This window comes from Sceloporus occidentalis, unplaced genomic scaffold, assembly GCF_023333645.1.
Source record: "Sceloporus occidentalis isolate IW3139 unplaced genomic scaffold, rSceOcc1.0.p SCAF_3, whole genome shotgun sequence".
NCBI lineage: Eukaryota > Metazoa > Chordata > Lepidosauria > Squamata > Phrynosomatidae > Sceloporus > Sceloporus occidentalis.
The window spans coordinates 73677990-73702470 of NW_028316983.1; the positions used below are offsets into that span (position 1 = coordinate 73677990).

The window sequence follows — 24481 nt, forward strand, 5'->3', positions numbered from 1 at the left end:
TAGTGCCAAAAGGGCGTTACAAAGCTGCGCCGTTGCAGCTCTGACGCCCTTTAGAGGGTACAAAAAGGAGCTGCATTTTGTGGCTTCCTTTTCTGCCCTCCAGAGGCCGGATCAGGGCCATGGTGTGTGGTGGCCGCGGCCCTGATCCGGCCGGTGAAGGGGTGGCTGCATCCCACTCCTTAGGGGCTGTTTGTTCACATTTCTTCCTGTTACTTGTTTCATCAGTTCTCCCCAATGTCTCAGACGTGTATTACTTTTCCACACTAAAATAATGTAGACTTAGTTTTATTCATTGGGGGAGATTGTCTTTCTTCAGTTTGATTATGCATCTTTTACTAGCAAAGAGAATGCTGGAAATTTTGTTGAGATTATATCACCCCTAGTTAAATACATCTGTAAATAAGGCTTTGGGGCCTGGGTTTGCTTCTGAGAAAAGTTGACTACTGGATTGTGTGTAATCTTGTCTTTGATTTCATGTATGTGCCTGCAGGGGAACAGGCTGTTAGGAATTCCCTATGGTTCTAATCTATTTTAATTGAAACTGTAGCTGGGAGCACTACAGATTTCTCTGAGCAACGTACTCGCAGTAATAGCAACGAGGGCCCAGAATTTACTTCTCCTAAAGCCACAAGTGACTTAGCAGTGCGAAGAGCCCGACATAGATTACTCTCTGGTGAGTCGGGGGAAAAACGGACTTCACGGCCTGTCAATAAAGTGATTAAGTCAGCTTCAGCCACTGCTCTCTCCCTCCTAATTCCCTCAGGTAAGATATGAGAAAAAAAATCATTTGTGCAAGTCTTTTAGAGCACTTTTAAGCATCAAAAAACCCTCATGCTTTTATATCATCCTGTTTCTGCCAGAAATTGCTTTTTCCTAACAGCGAAGATATAATTTGTCATCTGAGGAAGTAGGCCAAGTCTCTGAAAGCTTATGCTACAACTTCTTTTGCACAAATAGACTCTAAGGTGCTACAACATCCCTTTGTATACTAATATTCCAGACTAACATGACTATCTCTGAATAATTTGTCATATAGGGCTATACTGGGCACTTTGATCTAATGATGATTGTTTTATTCTAATTAACATAAACTTCTTATTAATTACATTTACATCCCATCTTTATTTTGCTCAAGGCAGCAGTGATTGTTTGTTTCCCTTTTATAATAAAATTCCTTAAAGCACAGCTTGTTTGGTTGAAATCCATTCCAGTGATTTATGCACTGTGACCCTGCATTTATAATATCTCAGCAGGGTTGTTGATGACTGAGACATATGGTGGTATCTCATTCATAGGATCACCATAAGCTGAAGCTGATTTGACAGCAGTTAACAAGAAACAAGCTATGGCAGAATTCACTGTTTATGTCAACTAAATCAGGTTGTATTGGATCAACTCTTTAAGTACTATGTTCCAAATTTCTTAACATAAAAATGTTTGGATCAAACCTTAACTAGTCTAGCATTCTGTTTCCCATAGTTGGTACATGGTAAACAATTGCATATTATGTCACGTAGAAGCTACCATGAGCCTAAGACTCATGTCTTCCCTACCCCTATGATTTTAAACTACAGATTCAGGTTTTATCTACCTACAAATAATAGTTTAATTCCAAGGAAGTGGTTTTCATACAGCACCTGTAATAGTAGGGACGAGTGCAAACAAATTGTTTGTTTGTTTGTTTGTTTGTTTTATTTATATACCGCTTTTCCAAAGATCATAGCGGTGAACAGCAAGTAAGCTAATTAGCAAGTAAGCTAATTTGCCCCCAACAGTCTGGGTACTCATTTTAGCGACCTCGGAAGGATGCAAGCCTGAGTCGAGCTTGGGCCCTTTTGCTGGTCTTGAACTTGCAACCTTGTGGTTTTGAGTGAATGGCTGCAGTACAGGCATTTAACCACTGTGCCACCAGGGCTCCTTGGGGCTTAATCCAGACAACTGAAAGGCAGATTTGGGAATAGGGGTTGAGCCTGTGTAGAATGGGGTTACTTTCCTGAAGAGGCAGGTTCATAGCATGGGTGTTCTCTTGGAATCTTCCCTGAACTTTGATGCCCAGGTTTCAATAGCAGCCAGGAGTGCATTTGCACAGTTAAAGCTAGTGCCTGTTTCTGGAAATATCTGACCTGTCCATGATGGCACATACCTTGATTACATCCTATTTGGACTATTATAGTGCACTGCATGTGAGTCTGCCTTTGAAAAGTGCTCAGAAGCTCCATTGGCTCAAAGAACTACTGTCTGATTGTTAACTGGGACTGGCTACAAGGAACATATAACCGTCTTGTTGCATAAGCTCCACTGGGTGTTGATCTGTTTCTGGGCACAATTCAAAGTGTTCTATATCTCCAGTTGAGGTTATTGAAGGACTATATCTGCCTATGTGAGTATGTCTGAGCTTTATGAGTTTCAGGAGACGATGTTCTCTGTGTCCCTTTACAGTCATGTTTGGTAGGAACAAGGGAAAGAGCCTTCTCTCTGGCTGCTCCCAAACTTTAGAACTCCCTCCCTTGAGAGGCTAGGATTGATACCTTCTTGCTCTCCTACCTGCATGTGAAAACTTTCCTATTCCATTAGGCTTTTAGAAATTTACCATAATGGGCTTTCAGTGATGCACTATTTTGTTGCTCTTTTAAGATTCTGACTTTTAATGAATTTGCAATGTTTTTTACTCTGTAGATTGTTTATATATAATTACTGATGTTTGTGCATATTTTCAATCTGCATTGGTTTTAATAATTTGTAAACTTGTAAGCCTCCTTGTGAGTCCCAGTATTGGGGTGAGATATAATATTTCATTTTATATTAATATTATTAGTGTTGTTAACTGCCCCCAAGGTCTTTGACTCATGGTAACCTGTGAATGAGACATCCCCAAGTCCCTCTGTCCTCAACATCTCTGCTCAAGTCCTACAGTCCCAGGTCTGTGTCTTCCCTGATTGAGTCTTAACCATTTGGCATGTGGTCTTCCTCTCTTTTTCTGGCCTCTACTTTTCTAGTCTTTTCTAATTATTCTTTTTTCATCATGATGTGGCTAAAGTATGGCAACTTCAATTTAGTCATCTTGGCTTCCAGACAGAGTTCTAACCTGTTCTAGAACCCATTTGCTTGTCTTCTTGACTGTCCATGGTATTCCTAGTACTTTTCTCCAGCACTACATCTCAAAAGAGTTTATTTTCTTCCTGTCAGGTTTTCCCCCTATCCAGCTCTCACACCTGTACATGCTAATGGGGAATGCAATGGCTTGGACAATCCTCGCTTTAATGTTCAGAGTTATGTCTTTACACTTTATGATCTTGTTCAATTCTTTCATAGTTGCCCTTCCCAATCCTAGTCTTTTTTGATTTCTTGATAGCAGTCTCCATTCTGATCAATATTTGAACCAATGTATAGGAATTATTAGACTGTTTCAGTTTTATCATTGTCTAGGGTAAATTCTTATAGATCTTCTGTGGTTATTTTTTTTAATGTTCAGCATTAATCTGATCTTGCCACTTTCCTCCTTTTAAAGTACCGTAATTGTTCCAGGTCTTGGTTCATTTCTGCTAGATGTATTGTGTCATCTGCGAATATTAGGTTGTTAAGGGTCCTTCCTCCTATCTTCACTCCTCCTGCCTCTGAGTTTAAGCCTGCTCTATGTACTTTGTCTTCTGCATACATGTTTAATAGATAGGGTGATAATATGCTGCCTAGCTTGACCCCTTTGCTGTTTGGGAACCATTCTGTTTTTCCATATTCTGTTCTGATGTCAGCTTCTTGTCCTGATATCAGGACTGTAAAATGTTTTGACACTCCCATTCCTCTTGGTAGGGCAAGCCATAGCTTTTCATGACACATGCAATCAAAGGTTTTGCTATGGTCAATAAAGTACATGCAGATTTTCTTTTGGAATTCCCTGGTGCTCTCCAATATAATAATAATAATAATAATAATAATAATTTGTTTTATTTATATACCGCTGTTCCAAGGATCATAGCGGTGAACAGCAAGTAAGCTAATTAGCAAGTAAGCTAATTTGCCCCCAACAGTCTGGGTACTCATTTTAGCGACCTCGGAAGGATGCAAGCCTGAGTTGAGCTTGGGCCCTTTTGCTGGTCTTGAACTCGCAACCTTGTGGTTTTGAGTGAATGGCTGCAGTACAGGCATTTAACCACTGCGCCACCAGGGCAGTGTTTGCAATGTTTGCAATGTAATCTCTAGTGCCTCTTCCTTTCCTAAAGCTTGCTTACACCTCTGGGATTTTTTGCTCCATCTGTGGTAGGAGTCTTTGCTGCAGAATTTTGAGCATGATTTGGCTTGCATGGGAAATTAGTGCGATGGTCCTGTAATTTCTACAATCCTTTGTGCCTCCTTTTTAATGGGTAGGTGCTTTCAGTCTGTGGGCCACTGCTTTGTTTTCCATATTAGTTGGCAGATTTTAGTTTAGTTAGAACTATACGTGAATCTGTCTGTGAACTGTAACAGTTCTATTGGGATGTCATTTGCTCCTGGTGATTAATTCTTTCCAATTGCTTTGAGAGTGTCTATTATTTTGCATCCCAAAATTTGGGGTTCACTTTTGTAAGTTTCTTCTTCTTGTGTGCCATTCAACATTTTTGTAAAATGTTAGTATTATTATTTTATTAAACTATGGTCAGTTCCAAAACAAACTACAATCAAATAATAATACGGGCTTGTTTTAAATCAGCTATAGTGTTGATTTTAGCATATAAACCACCATACCTTTTTACACAAAACAGAAAACTAGGTTACCAAAATGAAACACGAAAGCATTCATGACCATTTGTGGGGAAGGTATCATACCAAGAGTTCACTGTTGGGCCATGATAGTCACTTTAAACCATGGTATACTGTGTTGAAATGTAGCTAGTGAATTTGTGCAACAAGTTTTCTGATCATTTAGCCAACCCAAGTCTAAAGTTCTTTACTCCTGTTATATAGGATTATCAAAATAAAAGGTAAAGAAAGTTCTATGCAGCACCATTGGAAGAAAGGGGACAGGGCTGCATGCTGCATTTTGTTGTATATGGTGTGGTGTAGCACTTTAATATTTTTATTGCCTTTTGCCTTGCAGCTGTCTAACAAAAATCATTGTGAAAATACCTGAAATAAATATTTCCTGCACTTTACAAATTAGGAAATCATGCAAGTCCTTGAAAATCATTATAATGGCCAGGCAGATACCTAAGCAGCTTGGGCTTCATTTTTTTTTTTTTTGGGGGGGGGGGGTATCTCCCATTAAGATTATAGTTCTTTTCTCATATTATTAAGGGGTTGTTCTGATATAATATTTTGAATCTAGGAAAGAGGCTTTTTGGTATGGTTCTTCCTATTCCCCCCCCCCCCCCCCAAGATACATCCAAGATCATCATAGACAAGTTACAGAAATGTGTCTACAGAAATGTTTTTAGCATTCATCTAGTTTATGTAAAATTTTGGTTTTGTATGGCCCAAGTTCTCCCCTTTTTCAGATGGAAAATGAAGTGCTGTCCCCCTTTCCAATTAACATACCACCACTCTTCCTGGCCATAGCAGGAAGAGATGGTGGGCAGCAGCACTTCTGTACCCTCCCTGACATGGAAGGAGGAGGAAAGGACAAATGACACATAGGTAGCAGGCAAAACAGAAAGCAGCACAGTCTGGTCAGCAGTCGGCTATTTTTAAATGCTTTTGCTTCCAGGGGTCCATGCTGGCCAATTGGCCTTAATAAAGTTATTATTATTATTAGGCTTCCAGGGGTCTTCGAAGTCTTCAGATCAAATGCACAGTTCTTTGGCTCCAGCAGGCATTCAAAAATGTCCAGACTTTGCATTGCTACCTCTCTTTCACTGGCATACAGGAGATTTTAGTAGTGTAAATATGCTGTTACACTTCTATACCACACTGTATCAGAGAATCTCATCATGGTATACTATATCAACAATTTAAAACCCTTCCAGATTAAAAGCGTAAATAAATGGCACTCCCTCTCTGTTTGGAGATATTTGGGCTAAGCCTGTACAGCTTCTGTCCTATTGCCTGGTTTCTTGTACCAGGTGCTGGACTTCGTGACTGTTGAAGTCTATTCCAGCTCCCCTGTTCTAGAATTCTTCTCCCCATGACTCATTCATGATGGATTTACACCATATCACTCCTGGTATACTGTTTGATTATCCACCGGATCGCATGTATACGTCTCCTTGGATATAATCTTTATTATATCTAACCTCTTACTGGGCATGTTCCTTAGCTTGTTCCCGTCAAGTGAACTCCTACACTCTCCGGTAGGGTTTCATGGATGTCTCTTTCATCCCCCTGCCTGCAGTTCTGGCCATTTATGGCATGCCATGGTATCCTTGGTGCAAATTCTACAGGACATCATGGTATGGAATAACTTTCCCATGGGGATTTCTTTCAGCTTGACAGTGTTGAATACTTTTACTTTTATAACAGTGTGACTAGTCTTCTAGACGTCAGACCAGTCACTGCTATATTTTTTCTGACATTTTCATCAAGCACTTCATGTTTTCATGCTTGTAGCCTAAAACATTAGGTTTAGATGCAGCATGTGTTGTGTGTCACAGCAATTGAATCTTGTGATCTTCTCACAATTCCTTGTTGTCAGCGTATTGTTACGACTGACGAGGTACTATATCCTCCTCTCTGAAGTCCACCATAATTCCAGAAAATGTTACTGGGAGCTCTTCTCCAGCTCAATGCCATTAGGCTCTCTCTGGACGGGATGGACTTCCCAGACATCCTACTGCCCATTTTTTAGTGCTGGCACTTTTTTTCCTGCCGCCTTTGCTTGTAATGCCCAACCATCTCTTTGCTGAACACCGATTGTCTATTTCACACTATGTTAAAAAGGACACTTAGCCCTAGACTACTTTAGCCTTCTAGGTTCTGTCTGTTGATGCCATAATCTTTCATATAATGGCTTTGACTGGCTTTATCAGGTCACTGCCCCTTTTCCCACTTTGAAGATTCCTTTATAGATAGTTTGATAGTTGTTTGACCTTTGGGTCAGTTTTAACTTGTATGGTTTTAATCCTCTATTAGATTTAATACCTTTTTAAGGCGGGGAGGGTACTATGGATTTGATATGTTTTGTATTTTTAACTTGTTAGCCGCCCTGATTGTTCTCAGAGGGGCGGGATACAAATAAAATGTATTATTATTATTATTATTATTATTATTATTACTATTACATCTTTTTTTGAGGGCTTGTCACAACTTGTGAAGTCTCACATTGTTACAAGTCTATTGCACTTCATGTTGGCATACATTTATCTCTTTAGAGCAAATAGTGTTTGTATACCATATCCTCTTGTTTTCTGTATTTGTCTATTCATATAACCACTGGCAGTTGTCAGCTTCTTCTGCCATCACGCCACCTACCTGCTGGATAGCTTTCGGCTTAAATCTCCATTGCCAACATACCTGTGCCCTCTGCTGTCTAGGTCAGAGGTTTTTCTCTTGAGCTTAGTTTTACACCTGCCATTCCATTTACGAATTCTGCTTTTCATCTGATGTTTTCAGCTTATAAGTCGAACAAATAGGGTGGTAACCGTGCCTGACACCTTTGCCTATTGGGAACCACTCTGTTTCTCTGAATTCTGTTCTGATGGTGGCCTCTTGTTCTTGGTACAGATTTCTGGCCTTTGAGTGTGTGCCATAGTTTTTTGTGAGCTATACATTCAAATGCTTTGCCATGGTATGTTTGCCATGTGATCCCTGGTGCCTCTTCCTTTCCTGAATCTCAATTGCATCTCTAGAATTTCTCTCTTCATGTGTGGTTGGAGTCTATGCTGCAGAAAGTTTGAGCATAATTTTGCTTGCATGTGAGGTTAATACTATGGTCCTATAGTTGCTGCAGTCTTTGTATCTCCTTTCTTGTGGATTGGGATATATATTGAGAGTTTCCAGTCTCTTGGCCACCTCTTAGTTTTCCATGTTTGCTGGCAAATTTTAGTTAACACTAGAGTTGCTTCTGTCTTAGTTCATAGTAGCAATTCAGTTGGGATATCATCTAGTGATTTACCCCTTGCGATTTCTCTTATTGCAGCTTCTACTTCACTTTTTAGAATTTGGGGTTCGTCTTTATATCATTCCTCATTCCATGTGTCATTCATTTTCTCATCTCTTTTACATAACTCTTCTGTGTATTGTCTCCAACGTCTCTTTATTTTTTCTTGATCTTGTATTATGTCCCTTTTTGTAATAGAGCATCATGGCCTTTGATTTGAACTTCCCTTTAATTTTCCAGATTCTTTTGACTAAGTCTCTCATTCTTCCCCCTTTGTTCTTGCTTTCTGTTTCTTTGCACGTGTCATTATAATAGTTCTCCTTATCCCTGCGCACCAGACGTTGCACAGTTGCCTTCATGTTTCTAATTTTGTTCCTATCTCCCTTTGCTTTTGCCTCTCACCTTTCTTACACTACGTGAATTATTTTGTCTGCTATCTATTGTTTTCTCTCTTCCTTTTTGGCCATTGTAACTGATTTCCTGCATACTTCCTTGATTATGTCCTTGGCTTCTGACAACACAGCAACACAGGATTTCAAGCTAATCATTGGCAATTGGAATGCTAAAGTCGGCAGCAAAGAAAAATTGAAAACAATAGGAAGATTCAGACTAGGTATAAAAAAATAAAGCAGGGGAGCATCTGATAGAATTTTGTGAGGCAAGTAATCTATTCATTGCAAATACCTGCTTCATGCAACCAGACAGGAGACTATACACATGGACATCACCAGATGGCCAACACAAAAATCAAATGGATTGCATAATTGGAAACAGAAGATGGAGAAGCTCCATCCTCATGGCCAAAACCAGACCAGGTGCTGATTATGGCACAGACCATGAACTGCTTATGACAAAAATCAGATGATCGACTGCTTTTGGTTAAATTCTGTTTTTTTTTTTTTTAATTTAAGTGTTTTATAGGGGGGAAAGTCATAGCTCAAATTTTGGTATTCCTTTTCTTTTTCATGTAGAGCATCATACATGTTCTCCACTGGCCAGTCCAATGTCACCCCATTCTCTCTCCTCCAACCCATCTTCAAGAGACTCATCTCCAAGTCGAGATTTTTCTCCTGCTGTTATGAACCCTAAACCACCAATCATCATCCACCGTGCTGGGAAGAAATATGGCTTCACACTTCGTGCCATCAGAGTTTATATGGGGAACAGTGATATCTACACTGTGCATCACATGGTCTGGGTATGTTTATGCTTACTTGATTTCACTCAGTCACTATATGACATAGTTGTATAGATTGATTTGGAATTAAAGGAACATTTAATAATCAAAGCATAATAAAATTCCCTGTTTTTACCCAGACATCTTCTTGGAATCACTTCAGGAATAGCGACTCCTTTCCGTGGAAATAAATGTATATGTGTGTAGGGAGTGTTCTCTATCAGCATTGTAACCTGTAGGTTAATTACATTTAATTCCTTCTGAGCTATGTTGACAATGATGGTCTGCTTCAGATCATCTCTTTCCCTTAGGATTTTTCACACATCTGCTTGGACTTGATTAGATGTCTTAAAGCATCACTGTCTACTCACTGAATTGACTAGGGATTTGAGATTCTGCTCAGCTGTGAGTTATACAAGTGGCTTATTATTGTGCACTGTTTCTCCTTCATCCCTGTCCTCGGTCAGCCTGTCTTGTACATTTGCTTTCTTTTTTAAGTACATGGAGTTGTTTGCCTCAGCCATTCCCCACAACTAATGTTTCCCATTTTTAATTGAGCAATAACTCACAGGTAGAAGAGAAAAGGGATGTGAAAGCATGCCCCAATTTCCCTGTAGATATCACTTAGTTTTCTTCATTTATAAGTAGATTATTGTTTGAATCTAATTATTACTGATACAGTAATAATGTGGAGTAGTATAATTGTTTTTATAAATATATCTCTAATCCTTATTCCATTTGACCTTGACAAGGACTCTTAAGTGTAACTTTAATGAAGCAATGTCACATGGCACAAATTCAACTCTGTCATTACTGGGGTTGTTTTCCTTGTTGCAATCAACTGTTTAACTATTTTTGACTCATAAATGTTTCCAACCATTTGCATTGAAAAATAAATGATAACAGTGTATGGACACTACAAATTCTTTTTCTACATAACAGAGCTCAGGTCCAAGCCCTGATGTTCCTGGCTAAAGGGCCCTAGGTCTAAAGATTAGGAAAGCCCTCTGTCTGAGATCCAGAGTGTATCTGCTAGATGAACGAGTGGTATAGTTTGATATGAAGAAGTGTTATTATGAATTACAAAGAAATTAAACTGCCAATAAATATTGCAGCAACTCGTGACATAATGTTCTGGAGTATATACTAGCCAGAATGCTTTGTGTATGGAAACAAGGAACAACACTCATAATGGCAGATACCTCTGTTTTGAAATTAACAATTTTTCATATCTTATTGACAGCATGTTGAGGAAGGTGGACCTGCTAGTGAGGCAGGTCTTCGAGAAGGAGACTTGATCACCCATGTGAATGGAGAACCTGTTCATGGATTGGTTCATACTGAAGTGGTGGAGTTGGTCCTGAAGGTACAGAAACTGCATGTTTTTGGTGACAAGTCTAATGCTTAAAGATTGAGTTAATGCTTAAGTTAAAGGGCGTTCTTGGGTGCCTTGGGGGTTGCACCAAGATGTGTTTTCCTCATTGGAAGTGCAGGTTGCACAGAGAACCTTTTGCCAAGATAGAAAAATTAGCTGCAATCCCAACTGAACAGAAGTAACCTAGCCATGGGTACTCATGTTCTGGTAACCTCCAGGCAGATTGTTGGAATACATTGTTAGTGGAGGCTGCCTTTGAAGAAATTTTGGAAACTGGAGTTCACAGTAGACATTTCCCAGGTAAATGCCTACTGTTACATTGCTAATTGGATCTTGGAGTTTTGATTCTTTCATGCCAGTTGGTGCTTTGTTAGCTGCCATGGCTTTCAGGCTATTTCTGGATTAAATTCAAAGGGCTGTGTTTGGCCTGTAAAGATTCTTTACAACTTGAACCTAGGGTGCTTGAAGAATTAAGTACCAAATGTATGCCTATCTGTACCTTAAGATCTTCAGCAACTCTATTCACTATCATCCCCATCATCTGTAGTGTAGAGAGGAAAGGCCTTCTGAGTGGTGGTGCCCTGAATTTAAAATGCTTTCCTAGTCATTTGGACAAAGTCCTGTTAAACTTAGTTTATGTTGGTAGAATTCAAAGACATAGCCATGTTAGTCTGAATCAGTATGCGAAGGGATCTTGTAGCACCTTTTAAACTGAGAGAAAGAAGATGGTAGCATAAACCTTTGTAGACTTCATCATATGCATGGAGTCAAGAGGATGAGCAAGTGAAAGCACCTGTTGGCAAGACCTTGCCACAAACCCAGATGCCAACTCTGCCCACACGTTTACTTGAGAAATGTCATCACAGGACCTAATAACATCACCCACAATATTAGAGGTACTTTCATTTGCTAATCCTCTGTCAGCAATATCCTTCAGCACTGTACACTGGGCAAACAGGTCAGTCTCTTTGCCAGAGGATAAATGGACATAAGTCACATTAGGAATATCACTTATAGAACACTTCAGTCTTCCTGAGTATTTCATCATGGACCTCTGAAGAGCAGTCCTGGTGGTAATGGGGACATACAAAGGAAGGTTGGAAAGAGAAACAGCAGAATTGGAATATATTCACAAATTCTAGTCCACTGATAGTGGGTTGAAGAGAGGCAATGGTTTCCCGGCACACTACACATATTATAACACCAGTTAACACCCCAGCCTCATGAATGCTCTCTTGGACAGATTGTCACATCTTCTTTCTGGTTTCCAGCCACCATCACACTATGTTCCAATAGTTCCCTACACTAGTCATATGATTATCTACTCAATTCTGGTTTAGACAACATCTTCCCTTCTGTCTTTGTTCCCCAATGACTATCTTAAAACTGGACTTGTCACCTCAATATCATACCCCCAACTTTTGCATTTCTGTTGTTATTCACATATGTAACCAGTTCACTCATAGCTATAAAGTTATTTTACTAGACATTTCACTCCATGCTGCTGTTGAAATAGACTTAAGTCTACAACAGCTTACGCTCCCATAACAACAGGCAGAAAGGACACGTTGTTTTTAAAGTTTCCAGCGATTTAAAATGTAATGTATTGTGATAGAAAATGATATTACCTAAAATATTTCTTGAATTTTGTTCTAAATTTTAAGTTTAGCTGTATATATTTTTCATAGATTGTGAGCAATATTTTGCTGTGATTGATCCTAGGACCTTTCCATATTGGTTATTTCTGTCACAATAAATAAGCAGTTGTTTCTTTTATGTGGGAGTTCCATGTGTTTTCCTTTAAATAAGTATTTCTGATTCAGGGATATTGCATTTCCATACTACTGAAATAACAATATCTTTTTGCTTTAGAAATGCTTTTGGAATTTGGATTACTTTTTTATTAAAATAAGAATTATAGGAATCTATTCAGTTGTGATGACATCACAGCTGACTCATGGCAAGTTTCTTCTTCGACTTGCTTGTGTTCTTCATAGCAGAGTTATTTGACAAAAGTAAAACATGCATGGGAAATGCATTGGTGCAAATTCTTTTGGAACCAAATGCCTGAAAAATTGCTTAGGATCTTAATAAACAGTTCTACTTCTTACACAAATATGGTTTCTGTTTGGTGCCAGTTCTTTAGAGGAAGAAAGAATGTGAAACATAAAAGCAAATAGGAATGCTAGATTTGGAAAGACCTCCTTTACATAATTTCTAGCACAAAACTATTGGTGGTAGATGTGTTCTAATTTACTTGACTCCCTGCTGTACTTACAAAGCTTATGTTGGAAAAATAAAAAATCACAAAATTAGAGCTCTCTGAATCTGTCATTCAACTAGAAGAATCGTTGTTTAATCAGTGAGATGAGAAATCGAAGAAGTGCCTCTAGCACCGTTTTCTAAAGACAAAATAAATATTGGAAAGGGAGAAAAAGAATTAATCAGGGAAATTTAAGACAACCGGTGATAGACTGGCATTTCCCTTAGTTTAACGTGCAGCTACTCAGAAGGGATGAATAAAAAGATATTAGAATGTGTATTTTTCTTGCTGGCAGAGTGGGAATAAAGTATCCATATCTACTACACCTTTTGAGAATACATCAATCAAAGTTGGGCCAGCTCGGAAAGCCAGCTACAAATCAAAGATGGCAAGGAGGAACAAAAAGAGTAAAACAAAAGATGGACAAGAAAGGTGAGTGATGTTTTTCCATGGAAAATTAAATTGTCCCTTAATGATAGTTACCAAAATAATAGTTGGAAATAAACTTCTGTCAGCATACTTTTTTTTTACAAAGCAAACATTATGAAGAATAAGTGAATCACAATTTTAAGAACTGTGGGTTGGATCCATAGTTTGGTGAGCAATGTTATTAATTATAGAACATTGTTTCTCAGATTTCTCTTCTGTTTGCATCCTTTAAAGTCTGCTGGGGTGGGAGTTGTTAATAATTACTCAAAACAACATGGAGGTATCAGAGAAATTGTCTTTGGTCTTCCTCACTTCCCTTTACAGAAATTTCTGTTGAATCCCTGCCTCATCCATAAATGGCGAGGTCTCATTCCAGATAGAAAGACACTTTCCAGTTTGGATCTGGTTCTTCCTTCCTTTCTTTTAACCAATGATCATTTTTCACTTTTTACTTTTCCAGTAAGAAGAAGAGCTCTCTGTTCAGAAAAATCGCTAAGCAGGCATCTCTGCTTCATACCAGTAGAAGTTTATCCTCTCTTAACCGTTCTTTATCATCTGGGGAAAGTGTTCCTGGTTCACCAACTCACAATCTCTCCCCTCGTTCACCAACCCAGAGCTACCGTTCTACTCCTGAGTCCACACATTCAGGTAGAATCTGGTAGTATTGAGGTATTTTCTCAGACATGGTGGTGTACAGCAGGCATAGGTAATAGATTATTAGGATATTTATAGTGACTCAAGAATGCACTAGAAGATGTAAAAAAGTTTGAGTGATGCAAATCAATTTACCTCAGTGTATGGGACACAAGTAGCACAAATTATATGTGGTATAGAAACAATTAGATAAACTTAACAAGCAAGAAGTATCTGGACAGTATTGGGATCAGGAGGAAATTAGATTGTTGAAACCAGGTAAACATATACAGTGAATTTAGGGGAAGAGAGATATTTTAATAATTTTTGAAAAGAAGCCCAGTTCTATAATGTTTGGGAAATGGGGATTGGTGTACATTTATTTTTATATAGTATTTTATGTAATGGAATTTGACAAGCAGGAATATGTATGTAGGCTAATTTTGCATCAAGGTATCTTACCAAGGAAATTATATAAAATTATATATAAGACAACTATCTTAAGCAAAAGCTTTTCTTAATAGCAGGATGTAAGTTTTAGAATAGAAATAACTCAATTACATAAATGAATGAATTAATTAATAAGCAGAAACCTGAGAAGCAACTGAAAATAAATTTGAAAGACTTGAAATAATTGGCCCCTAAACCAAACCTAGAACATTGTAACTATTTTTCTTAAAAGTAACTTTCCTGGACTCCTAAAGGTATGCACAACTGACAGGATGCAACTCTGAATTCTGGAGTTGCAAAGACAGTGCCAGGCAAACATGCTATAACAGCAGTGCTGCTGGGTGGAACAGATTGTCATTAACTGGAACCCGATAACTTTCTGTTGACCAGATTCCTGCCAGTGCAAGGTTTCAACAGGCCATTAATCTGCCATGTAACATGCATATTATAACAATTCCTAATGCTTTTCAAATTTTTTGGCATGTTTGGTGTATCATGTTCTCTTTTTCTGATATTTACAGTGGGTGGAAACTCCTCTCAAAGCAGTTCGCCTAGTTCCAGTGTTCCCAACTCTCCTGCTAGTTCAGGACATATCCGGCCTAGCTCTTTGCATGGATTAGCACCAAAGCTTCAACGGCAGTATCGCTCCCCAAGACGTAAATCTGCAGGGAACATTCCTCTCTCACCACTAGCACATACTCCTTCACCAACACCACAGTCCACATCACCTCAGCGCTCCCCTTCCCCTTTACCAGGACATTCAGTTGGCAGTTCAAGCATCATACAATCTTTCCCTGTAAAATTACACTCTTCTCCACCTCTTGTTCGACAAATTTCAAGGCCCAAGAGTGCTGAACCACCAAGATCCCCTCTGTTGAAGAGAGTTCAATCAGCTGAAAAACTAACCTCTTCACTGTCCTCATCAGAAAAAAAGCTGGCCTCTTCACGCAAGCACAGTCTTGATATTTCCCATTCCGAATTCAAAAAGGAAATGCTCCAGAGAGATCCAGGTCTCCAAAGTTGGCAAGAATCAATTAATGAAACAACTGGAGGTAAAGTTGGACTTGCAGAAAAGGGAATGCTCCAAAAACCTTCCCGAAAACTAGGGGCCATTCGGCAAGATAGGGTGGAGAGAAGAGAGTCTCTACAGAAGCAAGAGGCCATCACAGAAGTGGATTCTTCTGAAGATGAAACTGACGAAGGGTCAGAAGATAGTCAAGATGGGAAAAGAGTGGATAGGCCACCCTTCAGCAGAGACCACCAAGTTTCTGATTTGTTCACTGAGGATATGAAGCTTTCCTCCAAGTTGGAAAGCAAAGACAGTATGGAGGAAGAGACTTTCCTTCCTGAGGAACCAAAAGCTAGTAATTTGCAGAATAGGGCAAAACAACAACCACCAAAGGATATTACAGGGACACCACTACTGGATGTAGAGAAATCACAGTCTGAGATTGTTTTGAGGACTTCACCCACAGAAAAACCTGGTGGCTGTGAAACAATTAAGTTAGCATCAAAAGCTGAAATAACATCAATATCTGTAGAAGGCAATAAAATCAGTGATATCGAATATGCTAAAGAGCCTAAAAAAACTGTGATTATCCAGGAAAGCATAGATTGTCCAGAGCATGTGAAGTGCCTACCACTGAGCTCCCTGCAGGTTGGTCAAGGTGACTGCATAGGGTTGGCACATGACAAAGATAAAGTGAAGAAATCTGCTTCTGAAGAATCCACTTACATATTATCTCACAAATCTATGCCTTTGTTAGCACTTTCTTCTACTTGCACAAGTAGCACAAGCTCTCTTCCACTACTAAGCCAAAAAGACTGTAAAGATACACCTCAGAAACAGGAACACCCATCTACCCAAGAAAGTCCCAGGATTTGGAATTGGGCAAACAGTGGCGAAATGTCTGCACAAAGATCCTCTGATTCTGAAGAACTGCAAGTAAAACCTAGGGTAGCAATTTCAAAACAAAAAGATCAGTCAAATCATAAAAACTTAAGTTGTTCTACAGGCGATCCAGCCTGCGCACTTGAAAGTGGAAAAGCCCCCTGGCCAGCTCATTTAATAACCAATGCAAAAGACTTGTTGAGCTCAGAAAGCTCCAACATGTCTGGCTCAAGAATACTGGAAAAAACAAAAGAGGAGTTCCCTCAAGAGAAACTATTTTGTAAGAAAAAGAGTGTGTCCAAGCAAGGAATAGAGGAGACACTAAGAGAGAGTTCAAATCCAGAAACAGCCAAAACATTCAGCATTGGTGATCTCATTGAGGTATGTAGTACACACACCAAGTCAGAAGGCACAACAATGTACTGGAAGTCAGGCTACCCATTAGGAACAGAAAAGGGGACACACCCTGGCAGTTCTAATGAAATTTTGGAGGCTAAGTGTCAAATACTTCCACCTGAAGATCAGACAGATGGCACTGTGCAACTGAGCATGGGGGTTTCTTCTGGACCAGATGGCTGTCGGAGTTCTAAAAAGGAGATTACTCTGATGCCAGGAAAAATGAGAGATGCTGGAAGTCATTTACAGACAAAAGACCTGTCGTCAGAAGGAGATGTTGTAAAGAAAACATAGCATCTCTGCATTCAGAAAGAAATACAGCATTAATAGAACGTAACTATAAAGCAGAAAACCTGTACATCTATCTTTTGTAGGTTTGTGTTTTCACACTCTTGCCTTTTTTCATTCTTGCAATTCTATTTTTGTACACAGCATTTGTCATTTGATGCCTCTTAACAGGGTATCTTTAAAGAAAAATTACAAACTGGTTTGCAAATGTTCTCTTCCCTCACCCTTTAAAAAATGCTCTCATTCTGGAGTCTCCTGTACATTGTCTTCCCTTTGAGCTTTTTGAGAACATACACTTCGAAAATAAGGCTCACTTGAGAAGGATATATTTTCACCCTGAGTTCCAAATTTTAATCATTGTGACTTAAATTTTAGGTCACTTCTTTACATTGGCAGGGATCTAGAACAACGCCTTTGACAGACTCCCTTGAAATATTTTCTGTCATTGCATGCCTTTTTTCATACATATCGTAATCTTCAAAGGGAGCCTTGTATATCAATTTGTGCAATGAGGCAGTATTCCTTTAAAAAAAATCTGTTAAGTGAAATGTCAAACTTTCATTTTGCATGTGATTTTTTTAAAAAAAATTGTTTAAAATAAGCACGATGTTCCATCATAAACTTTTTTTTTTAGAATTTTTAATGCTTGTGGCCTTATCAGCCTTACTTTGCTCAGAGTAGGCAATTACCTAAAGTGGTACAGGTGGTAACAGTTAGCTCTTAGTAAAGTAGCATCCTGAACTGCCTCACTGAGAAGTTACTGGAGGAAGTGAGCCTCTAAGATTATCCCCATCCATCTTGTGGTTCAGGATAGCTAGCTACTGGTGGAAGCAAGTAACAGTTGACAAAGAGTCCTGATTTGACTTCATTGGTAGAAACTGATCTTCACTGATCAGTCAGAAAAAGGCTAAGACAAACCACTGTAAGTGAGTAGAAAAAAATCCTCTTGTCCCCTGTGTCACTTTTCCAGTTGTAAGTTTACAATTGACTGGCCCCTAATTACAAATGAATGATACATTTGCTGTGATTTATATTTCTCTCTGTTATTCTGTTGCTTAATTCATCTATTTTGTTTCTAAAATGCTGTTATCTATGCAACCTTTGGAAAACTCAACATCGATTAGTGCTTTTTAAAAAAGCTGCCTCAATCTATAATACTACACTGATACATAGACAAATAGGTATACATATACACAGCTAAGCAGTAGATGAAGCATTTCATATCTTTTCTTTATTCAACCTCATTACAATGTATAGGCAAAAGTGGCTACTTACACAAACCCCATAATTCTTGTGAATTGAACCTATGCCCTCTGTATGTATGTGAGCAGAGAATGTAATAATTTGTATAGTCTGCTGTTCTATATAGACAAGAAGTGATCACATGGCAACTGTAATAGCTCCCTAGGGCAAGTGCTACAGTTAATTACAGTGCAGCTTCATTAATCTGCCATGTTTCTGATATAAAACCTTCTGCTGCTCCGATTCGCCTTGCAAAGGCTGTATGTACTTTTTGATTGGGAAGTTAAATTTGCTGTCCTCACATTTCAATAACCTTTTGTTTCTTCCTTGAACTTCCTGAGTCCCCCCTCCCCCCGGCCCATAAATTACTCTATACCTTATTCTCAATTATTTGGTTTCAGTTTTGGACCAACATTTTTTTTATTTGGGATTCTTTTTACATTAACCACTGTGTTTACGTGTGTGTGTGTGTGTGTGTGTGTGTGTATACATATATACTGTACACACGTGTGCATGTGTAATTTTGTCTCTGTGTGTGTGTGTTGTAAAGCTGTAAAAGAAGATCCACTAATTTTCTTGTATAGTAGACCTGACACTTCAATATTCAGAGTTTCGACAGTAAAAGTTCCCACAGACAAAATACACAAACCTCCTTAATCCTGCCAACAGCACAGAAGAGTGAACTTTAATGTATTGGCATCTACGCCTCTGTCTTAACTGCCTTTTCTCACACTTTGCTGCATTGAACTCCAGGCAAAGGCAGTTGGGATGTGAATACATCAGACTCATTTTTAAAAAGGGAATTGTTTTTCATAGGTGGGTTGCATAGCCATTCAAACTTCTTACCAATTTAGATAATGGAAAAATATTAGATGCCGTGTTGTGACACAGTATGGATTTGAGTGCTTTGGATAAATAGTATGATATACCCTGTAGCACCTATGTGCATAGATACCCAAAGGATTTGTTTCTCTAGTTTAGCCAAATAAACCATATTGGGCCACCTCATTTATTTATGTATTATAAATATGTTACATAGATGTTGCCATGTGTTTATCTGATAGGAAGCCTCTAGCCTCCAAGAGCCTTTATTTGTCACCACTACTTGGTAGATTTCTTTAAATCTGGGCCTCCTTTAGTAAAATTCATGGCTAGAGAAAGTTCCATTCTAACCCCAAGTTAATAAATCAGATTTAAACACTTAAATGCAAAAGTTCTGACAATCATAATGTTACAGAGGGCAAAATTTAAGATGTTTAGAGCACTTAAATCCATTAAGCCTAATAGGAGGTGGTGTGTAATGGGCCATTTGAATTCATGTTATTAACACGCTGAGAGGAATACAGGTGACAGTGTGACTGTTTATAGTCCAGTTAAGGCACCCAGTCCATACATAGTGATACAACTAGTTCAGCCCTTTATTACCATTGTGTTGCATGAATAGAAATTCTGGTTCAATAGAATGCAAATGTAGCCATCTTACCATATTGCTCTCTCAGTTTCTCATATTTTAGTTTGTATGTCTAGAATTCATTTATTTTCCTCATAGAACCTTTAAACTTTAAGTATCCAGGTGATGCATTCCTCAGCAATATTTTATACCATTAAATGGTGCATCTAAGACCATCAGACTGATATTTAGTGTAAATATTAGATTTTAGCATTGCTAAAAGCCCATCCTTAAGGAAGAATGTCCAAAACTTTATTGTGCTACAAAAGGGTACATATCATTGACCAGGGTAAGGGGAATGACCTGTGGGTTATTTTTTTTTTCTTCATTAGCACTGAATTATGGTGTGACATTTTACATTTTGGTTTGTTTGTTTTTTTCCCTTTGGGAAGGGGTGAAGTCTTTCTCCAGTTTTATCTTTACTGGACATGAAGAATGGTGCCGTATTTCTAGTAGATGATTTTACAGCTGTGTGTGTGTTTACAATTGTGTTTTGATTTTTGTTATTTTGGAGACCGCGAGCACAGCTTTCACGCTGGGTCCCAGTTTCAAGCTGGTGCCACACAGCACCTGGCTAGCAGAGGATGATGTGGGATATAAGCGTTTTTAGAAACTTGAACAATTACCACGGAAGAGAGGTGCAATAATTTTTATTCTTGTTGTACCTGCATGTTGATGTTCAAATATTCTTCTGAAATACACTTCATTTTTTTACATAAACCTGTGTCCAGCTCTTGACTGAATTTTGTTTCTTTTGATGTTTTCCCATGAAAACACGTTGCTTTTAGGCAAGTGTCTTATCTTCTGACAAGCTTAATGGACCTTGGCACTGTGGGTTCACATAGATAACCATTTATCAGCTGCTGCCAACTTCTTTTTGATATCTCGGATTGGGCGCTGTTTTCTCTTTCTCTATGGGCTTTGGAGGTATGCTGTTTAAATGATGTATGTATCCTAAGAGGCCAAAAGCCACACCAGAGGCCACACTAAGGACTGGAGTGCATCTTTGGCGTGGCCTCTGGCCTCTTAAGATGTGTGTGTCATTTAAACAGCATGCCTCCAAAGTGCCCTGAAGCAGCTTTATTTTGGCCTGTCTGTTCAGGCCTTATGTTGATAACTTTACATTTGGTGAGTGCTCACCAGAATTTATTCTGTATCTTCTATGGAAACTATAGTTCAGCATATGACTGCTTTTGTGTCTTATTGTACATACTACCAAGCTGAGAAGATACCCATGGGTATAATTGATTCCTTTTTATTGGAACAGTCTTCCTATGCTTACCACTGGTGTACAGTCTTCAGATTATACACATAGACAAGGGAAGGGTATTCTACAGAAGAAATAAGTGCAGACATAGAAAAATTAGAAGACAAGGCAGTGTGGGAGCCTCCATTATGTACCTCCAAGATTATTCCACAGTGATACCATTTGGAAGACTCCAGCCCTGCATTTCACACAGGAAAAGTGAGGAGGCAGCAGCTTGTTAAGGAGTGAAGAGAGAAGAGCTGCCATTCCACACAAAGCAAAGCCTGGAGACTTGTAACAGGATACTGGACTCCAGCCTACATGAACAGTAAATCTTACCTCCAGGTATAATGAGAATTGTCATTCCAGTTTCCAAATGGCTTGGAATTCACTTTTCTAAAATAATATTTAAATGAGCTTCAGAGGTTTTTTTTAAACTGCTAGAGAAGAAAAGCAGCTGTTTGTATGTAAAACTACTAAGACATACAGCCTCTGCCTACAGTTAAAAAGCCATCTCCTTTCCACAGGGAGCCAGATGGCTTCTCCTCCAGCCACCTCTAGCCATTAACCTTTAACTGGGTACTGTCTGATTGATTGATACACACACACACACACACACCAGTATACCCCATTTAACAAAGCAGATGTGTTCCAGCAAACTTTTTATTCAGAACTAACATACGCAGATGTGAAATGAAACAATTAGGACAGGTAAGCCTTGCAGAAGTAAACAAAACCACTTTGAATCTGCTAGAGACCATTTGAAAGTTTTTTCCAAAATGTATCCTGGGATGATTTTTATTCTTTCAGCAGCCTCCACTTTTCTTACAATTTCCATTTTGGTGGCAAAGAGATCTATGCTTTTTCAACACGCTAGGGTAGCTGGTGAGGCAAGCTAATCTACTTTCCCCTTGTCTTTCTGTTTTGGTCTTTTCATATGCTCAGTAAGGGGCTCTGGAGGCAACTGTTTACTTTGCCTGTTGTATGTAAGAACATATAGCTATAGCTGGATGACCTAGAGTGGAATCTCATTCTTTCCCAGGTCAGACTTTATTGCATTGTTTCTTGCAGGCATGCTTCTGCAACCCAGTGCTGAAAGTCTGTCTTTCTCCAGTCCTCCTTCACTATCCTCCCAATGCCAGTGCTACATAAGAGAACAACATCCAGTTAGATCAAAGACAAGAATGGGGGTGGGGGTTGACTATACTGCATTTAATAGGCCTCCTCACTGATATTTATGCATGCTGTACTCCCAACATTGAGGTCATCCAAAGCACACCTCAAGTGTCTAACATTGCTTTTCCCCTGCCAAAATAAAATAAAATAAAAAAAAATAAAAAAAATAAACTGTAGGAGAGGATTACTTTACAAAAGTGTCCTTAGACAAGACTGGCGGGGGGTGTATTTTTAAAGAAACATTGCATCTTAAACAATCACAATACTTATAGTGCTGTCATTTCACTGTAATAGCCATGGGTCTGTCCTGGGATTTGCATCTTAGGGAGGATCCTTTACAATTCTCAGCCAGAGCAATTCAGTGCCTCACCAAACTACAAACCCCAGGATTCCACAGTATGGAACTATGGCAGTTAAAGTGGAGTAATAATATTAATAAAGCTATAGTGTGACTGGACCCCAGCAAGTCTCTCTTATGCATCCTGAAGACTAGTCCAGAATTGCCTTGGAACCCCTGTTCTCTTACGTGCCTGCTTTCCATGTTAATGCTGTCCCTGCCCTTAGGATACACGGGAGATTTTTGGTTCCACTTCCAGGTTATGCTGCAACAGCTGTGGCTTTTTAAGGCAAACCCACTCTTCCCCAAGCTACTATATTTACCTCATCCTTCACTAACAAAGTCTCTCAAAAACTGGGAAATTTTGGGAGGGGGGGTTGATTTACACTTAGGTTCTTGCCATTTGTCTGATTTCAAGCCTTGATGGTGCAGGGGCTGAAATGAGATGGGAATGTGCATGTCAGGGGTAAACAACTAATTTTGCTGCCTGAAGTAGATCACCCCCCCCAAAAAAAAAAAAGGAAAGGAAAAAGGAATGTTACTATTGTTATCTTATATTCAATGATTATTGAGTAGATACCTATATCTCAACTTCATATGTTGGGGGTTCATTTATTCTATTTGTATGCCTAAAGTAGATCAGCAAATGATGCCCCACCCAGATCAAGTTGCACAGTACCAGATTAAGTCAACTGGGTTACCTTGGCAGTAGATACAATGAATGGACTAAAAAATAAAAAAATTCTGACCGATGGTTGGCGTACCCAGTGCGGTAACTCAAAAGGGTGCTAAAACAAGGCAGGAAAAACAGTCCTTCTCTTCCACTTGTGGGACTCCAGGCAGGGTGTGAATAGCCCAGTGTGGCGGAGGGCCAACAGGCCAGTGGAGGTGGGTTTGGGGGATGCAAGTGGGTGGACAAGGAGAAGTCTTGGCCTGAGAGGGAGCGATCACGCAGATCCAGCTCTATCAGGGATTGCCTGAAGGACAAGACTTCTCCCTCCTTTAACTGTCACCTTGTATTTTGTATTGTATTGTATTGCAATTTTTACTGTACACCGCTATGATCATTGCGGAATAGCAGTCTATAAATAAAACGTATTATTATTAAGTGCCCACAGGATTGGCACCTCATTCCTTCACTCCAGCTGGCCTACTTGGAAGAATAGTGCCCCCGTCAACAGGCATGGAGGGAGTACCTGGAGCTGACAGCACCACCACGGAAGCTTGCACCTCTGCTTTTCTTTCTTTCCCCACCTGGGTGCAAGCTTCAGTGGCACAGTAACATCACCAGGGGTGTGCTTGTGACCCACACACCCCTGGTGATGCCCTACTCCTGATCTCTCAAGACTCCCACAATCATGTTCCTGAACCAGCCACCTCTCTCCCTAAGGACAGCCCTCCTCTCTTCACACTATTGCATGGGGAACAATACCTGGATGAGGTACCCATTTCCGTATTGCACAGAACTAGCTGTTCAGTGGTAATTTTGAGAGGAAACAGAGCAGTCAACACACTCCTTTGAAAAATACCAAGTGATTTCAAGCACCACACATTATGTGGTTGTATTATGTACATAATGTACAATACACCTTATGTGTGTTGTAGAATCAGTTCAGCATAGAGACTCCTGGAATTGGCAAGTGGTTAAGGAAATTGATGCATACAGTTTGAGGTTGCTTATTGATGACAAAGTGATGGCAGTGTCTGGACTAATGAAGATGAATCTATGCCACCTTGCAGGCTACAGCAGACAGAACAATTGCTGTGGAGTGTTTTTACTGTCTGAGTTCAGGCACTGTGTTTCTGGAAAAGTGTAATTTCCGGGGAAAGAAGTGGGAGCAGAACCAATAATTCAGCTTACCTGAGAATGGTTATTCGACATTTTCTTAATTTTGTGCCTTTTGGGAACAAGCGACCTGACAGAAATCGGTAGGATGGGAGACAGCAATGTCTGTGATTTAACAGATTTTTAAAAAGGCAAAAACAATTGCTGCAAGGCACGTTTCTTAAGCCAGTTTCAACATTTCCCAGTGCTTTTCCAGTAGGTATTTCTTCCTCAAGAGAAACCTAAAATAGGTGAAAATAATGATCTTAGAAAACACATTTCACATAGGAATTACTAT

At 39.3% G+C, this 24481-nt stretch overlaps 1 protein-coding gene across 6 annotated transcripts in view; it reads left to right on the forward strand.

Moving 5' to 3' along the window:
- LOC149316225 (microtubule-associated serine/threonine-protein kinase 2-like) overlaps window positions 1-22861 on the forward strand; it is a 216441-nt gene extending 193580 nt beyond the window's left edge. For all 6 annotated transcript variants that reach the window (XM_089515054.1, XM_089515049.1, XM_089515050.1 and 3 more), the window contains 6 exons: window positions 548-763; window positions 8977-9203; window positions 10426-10548; window positions 13116-13252; window positions 13710-13897; window positions 14854-22861. In XM_089515054.1, coding sequence (XP_089371180.1) covers window positions 548-763; window positions 8977-9203; window positions 10426-10548; window positions 13116-13252; window positions 13710-13897; window positions 14854-16913 — 2951 coding nt within the window. In that variant the 3' untranslated portion in view covers window positions 16914-22861. The remainder of the gene's footprint in view (window positions 1-547; window positions 764-8976; window positions 9204-10425; window positions 10549-13115; window positions 13253-13709; window positions 13898-14853) is intronic.
- Window positions 22862-24481: the final 1620 nt, after the last annotated feature.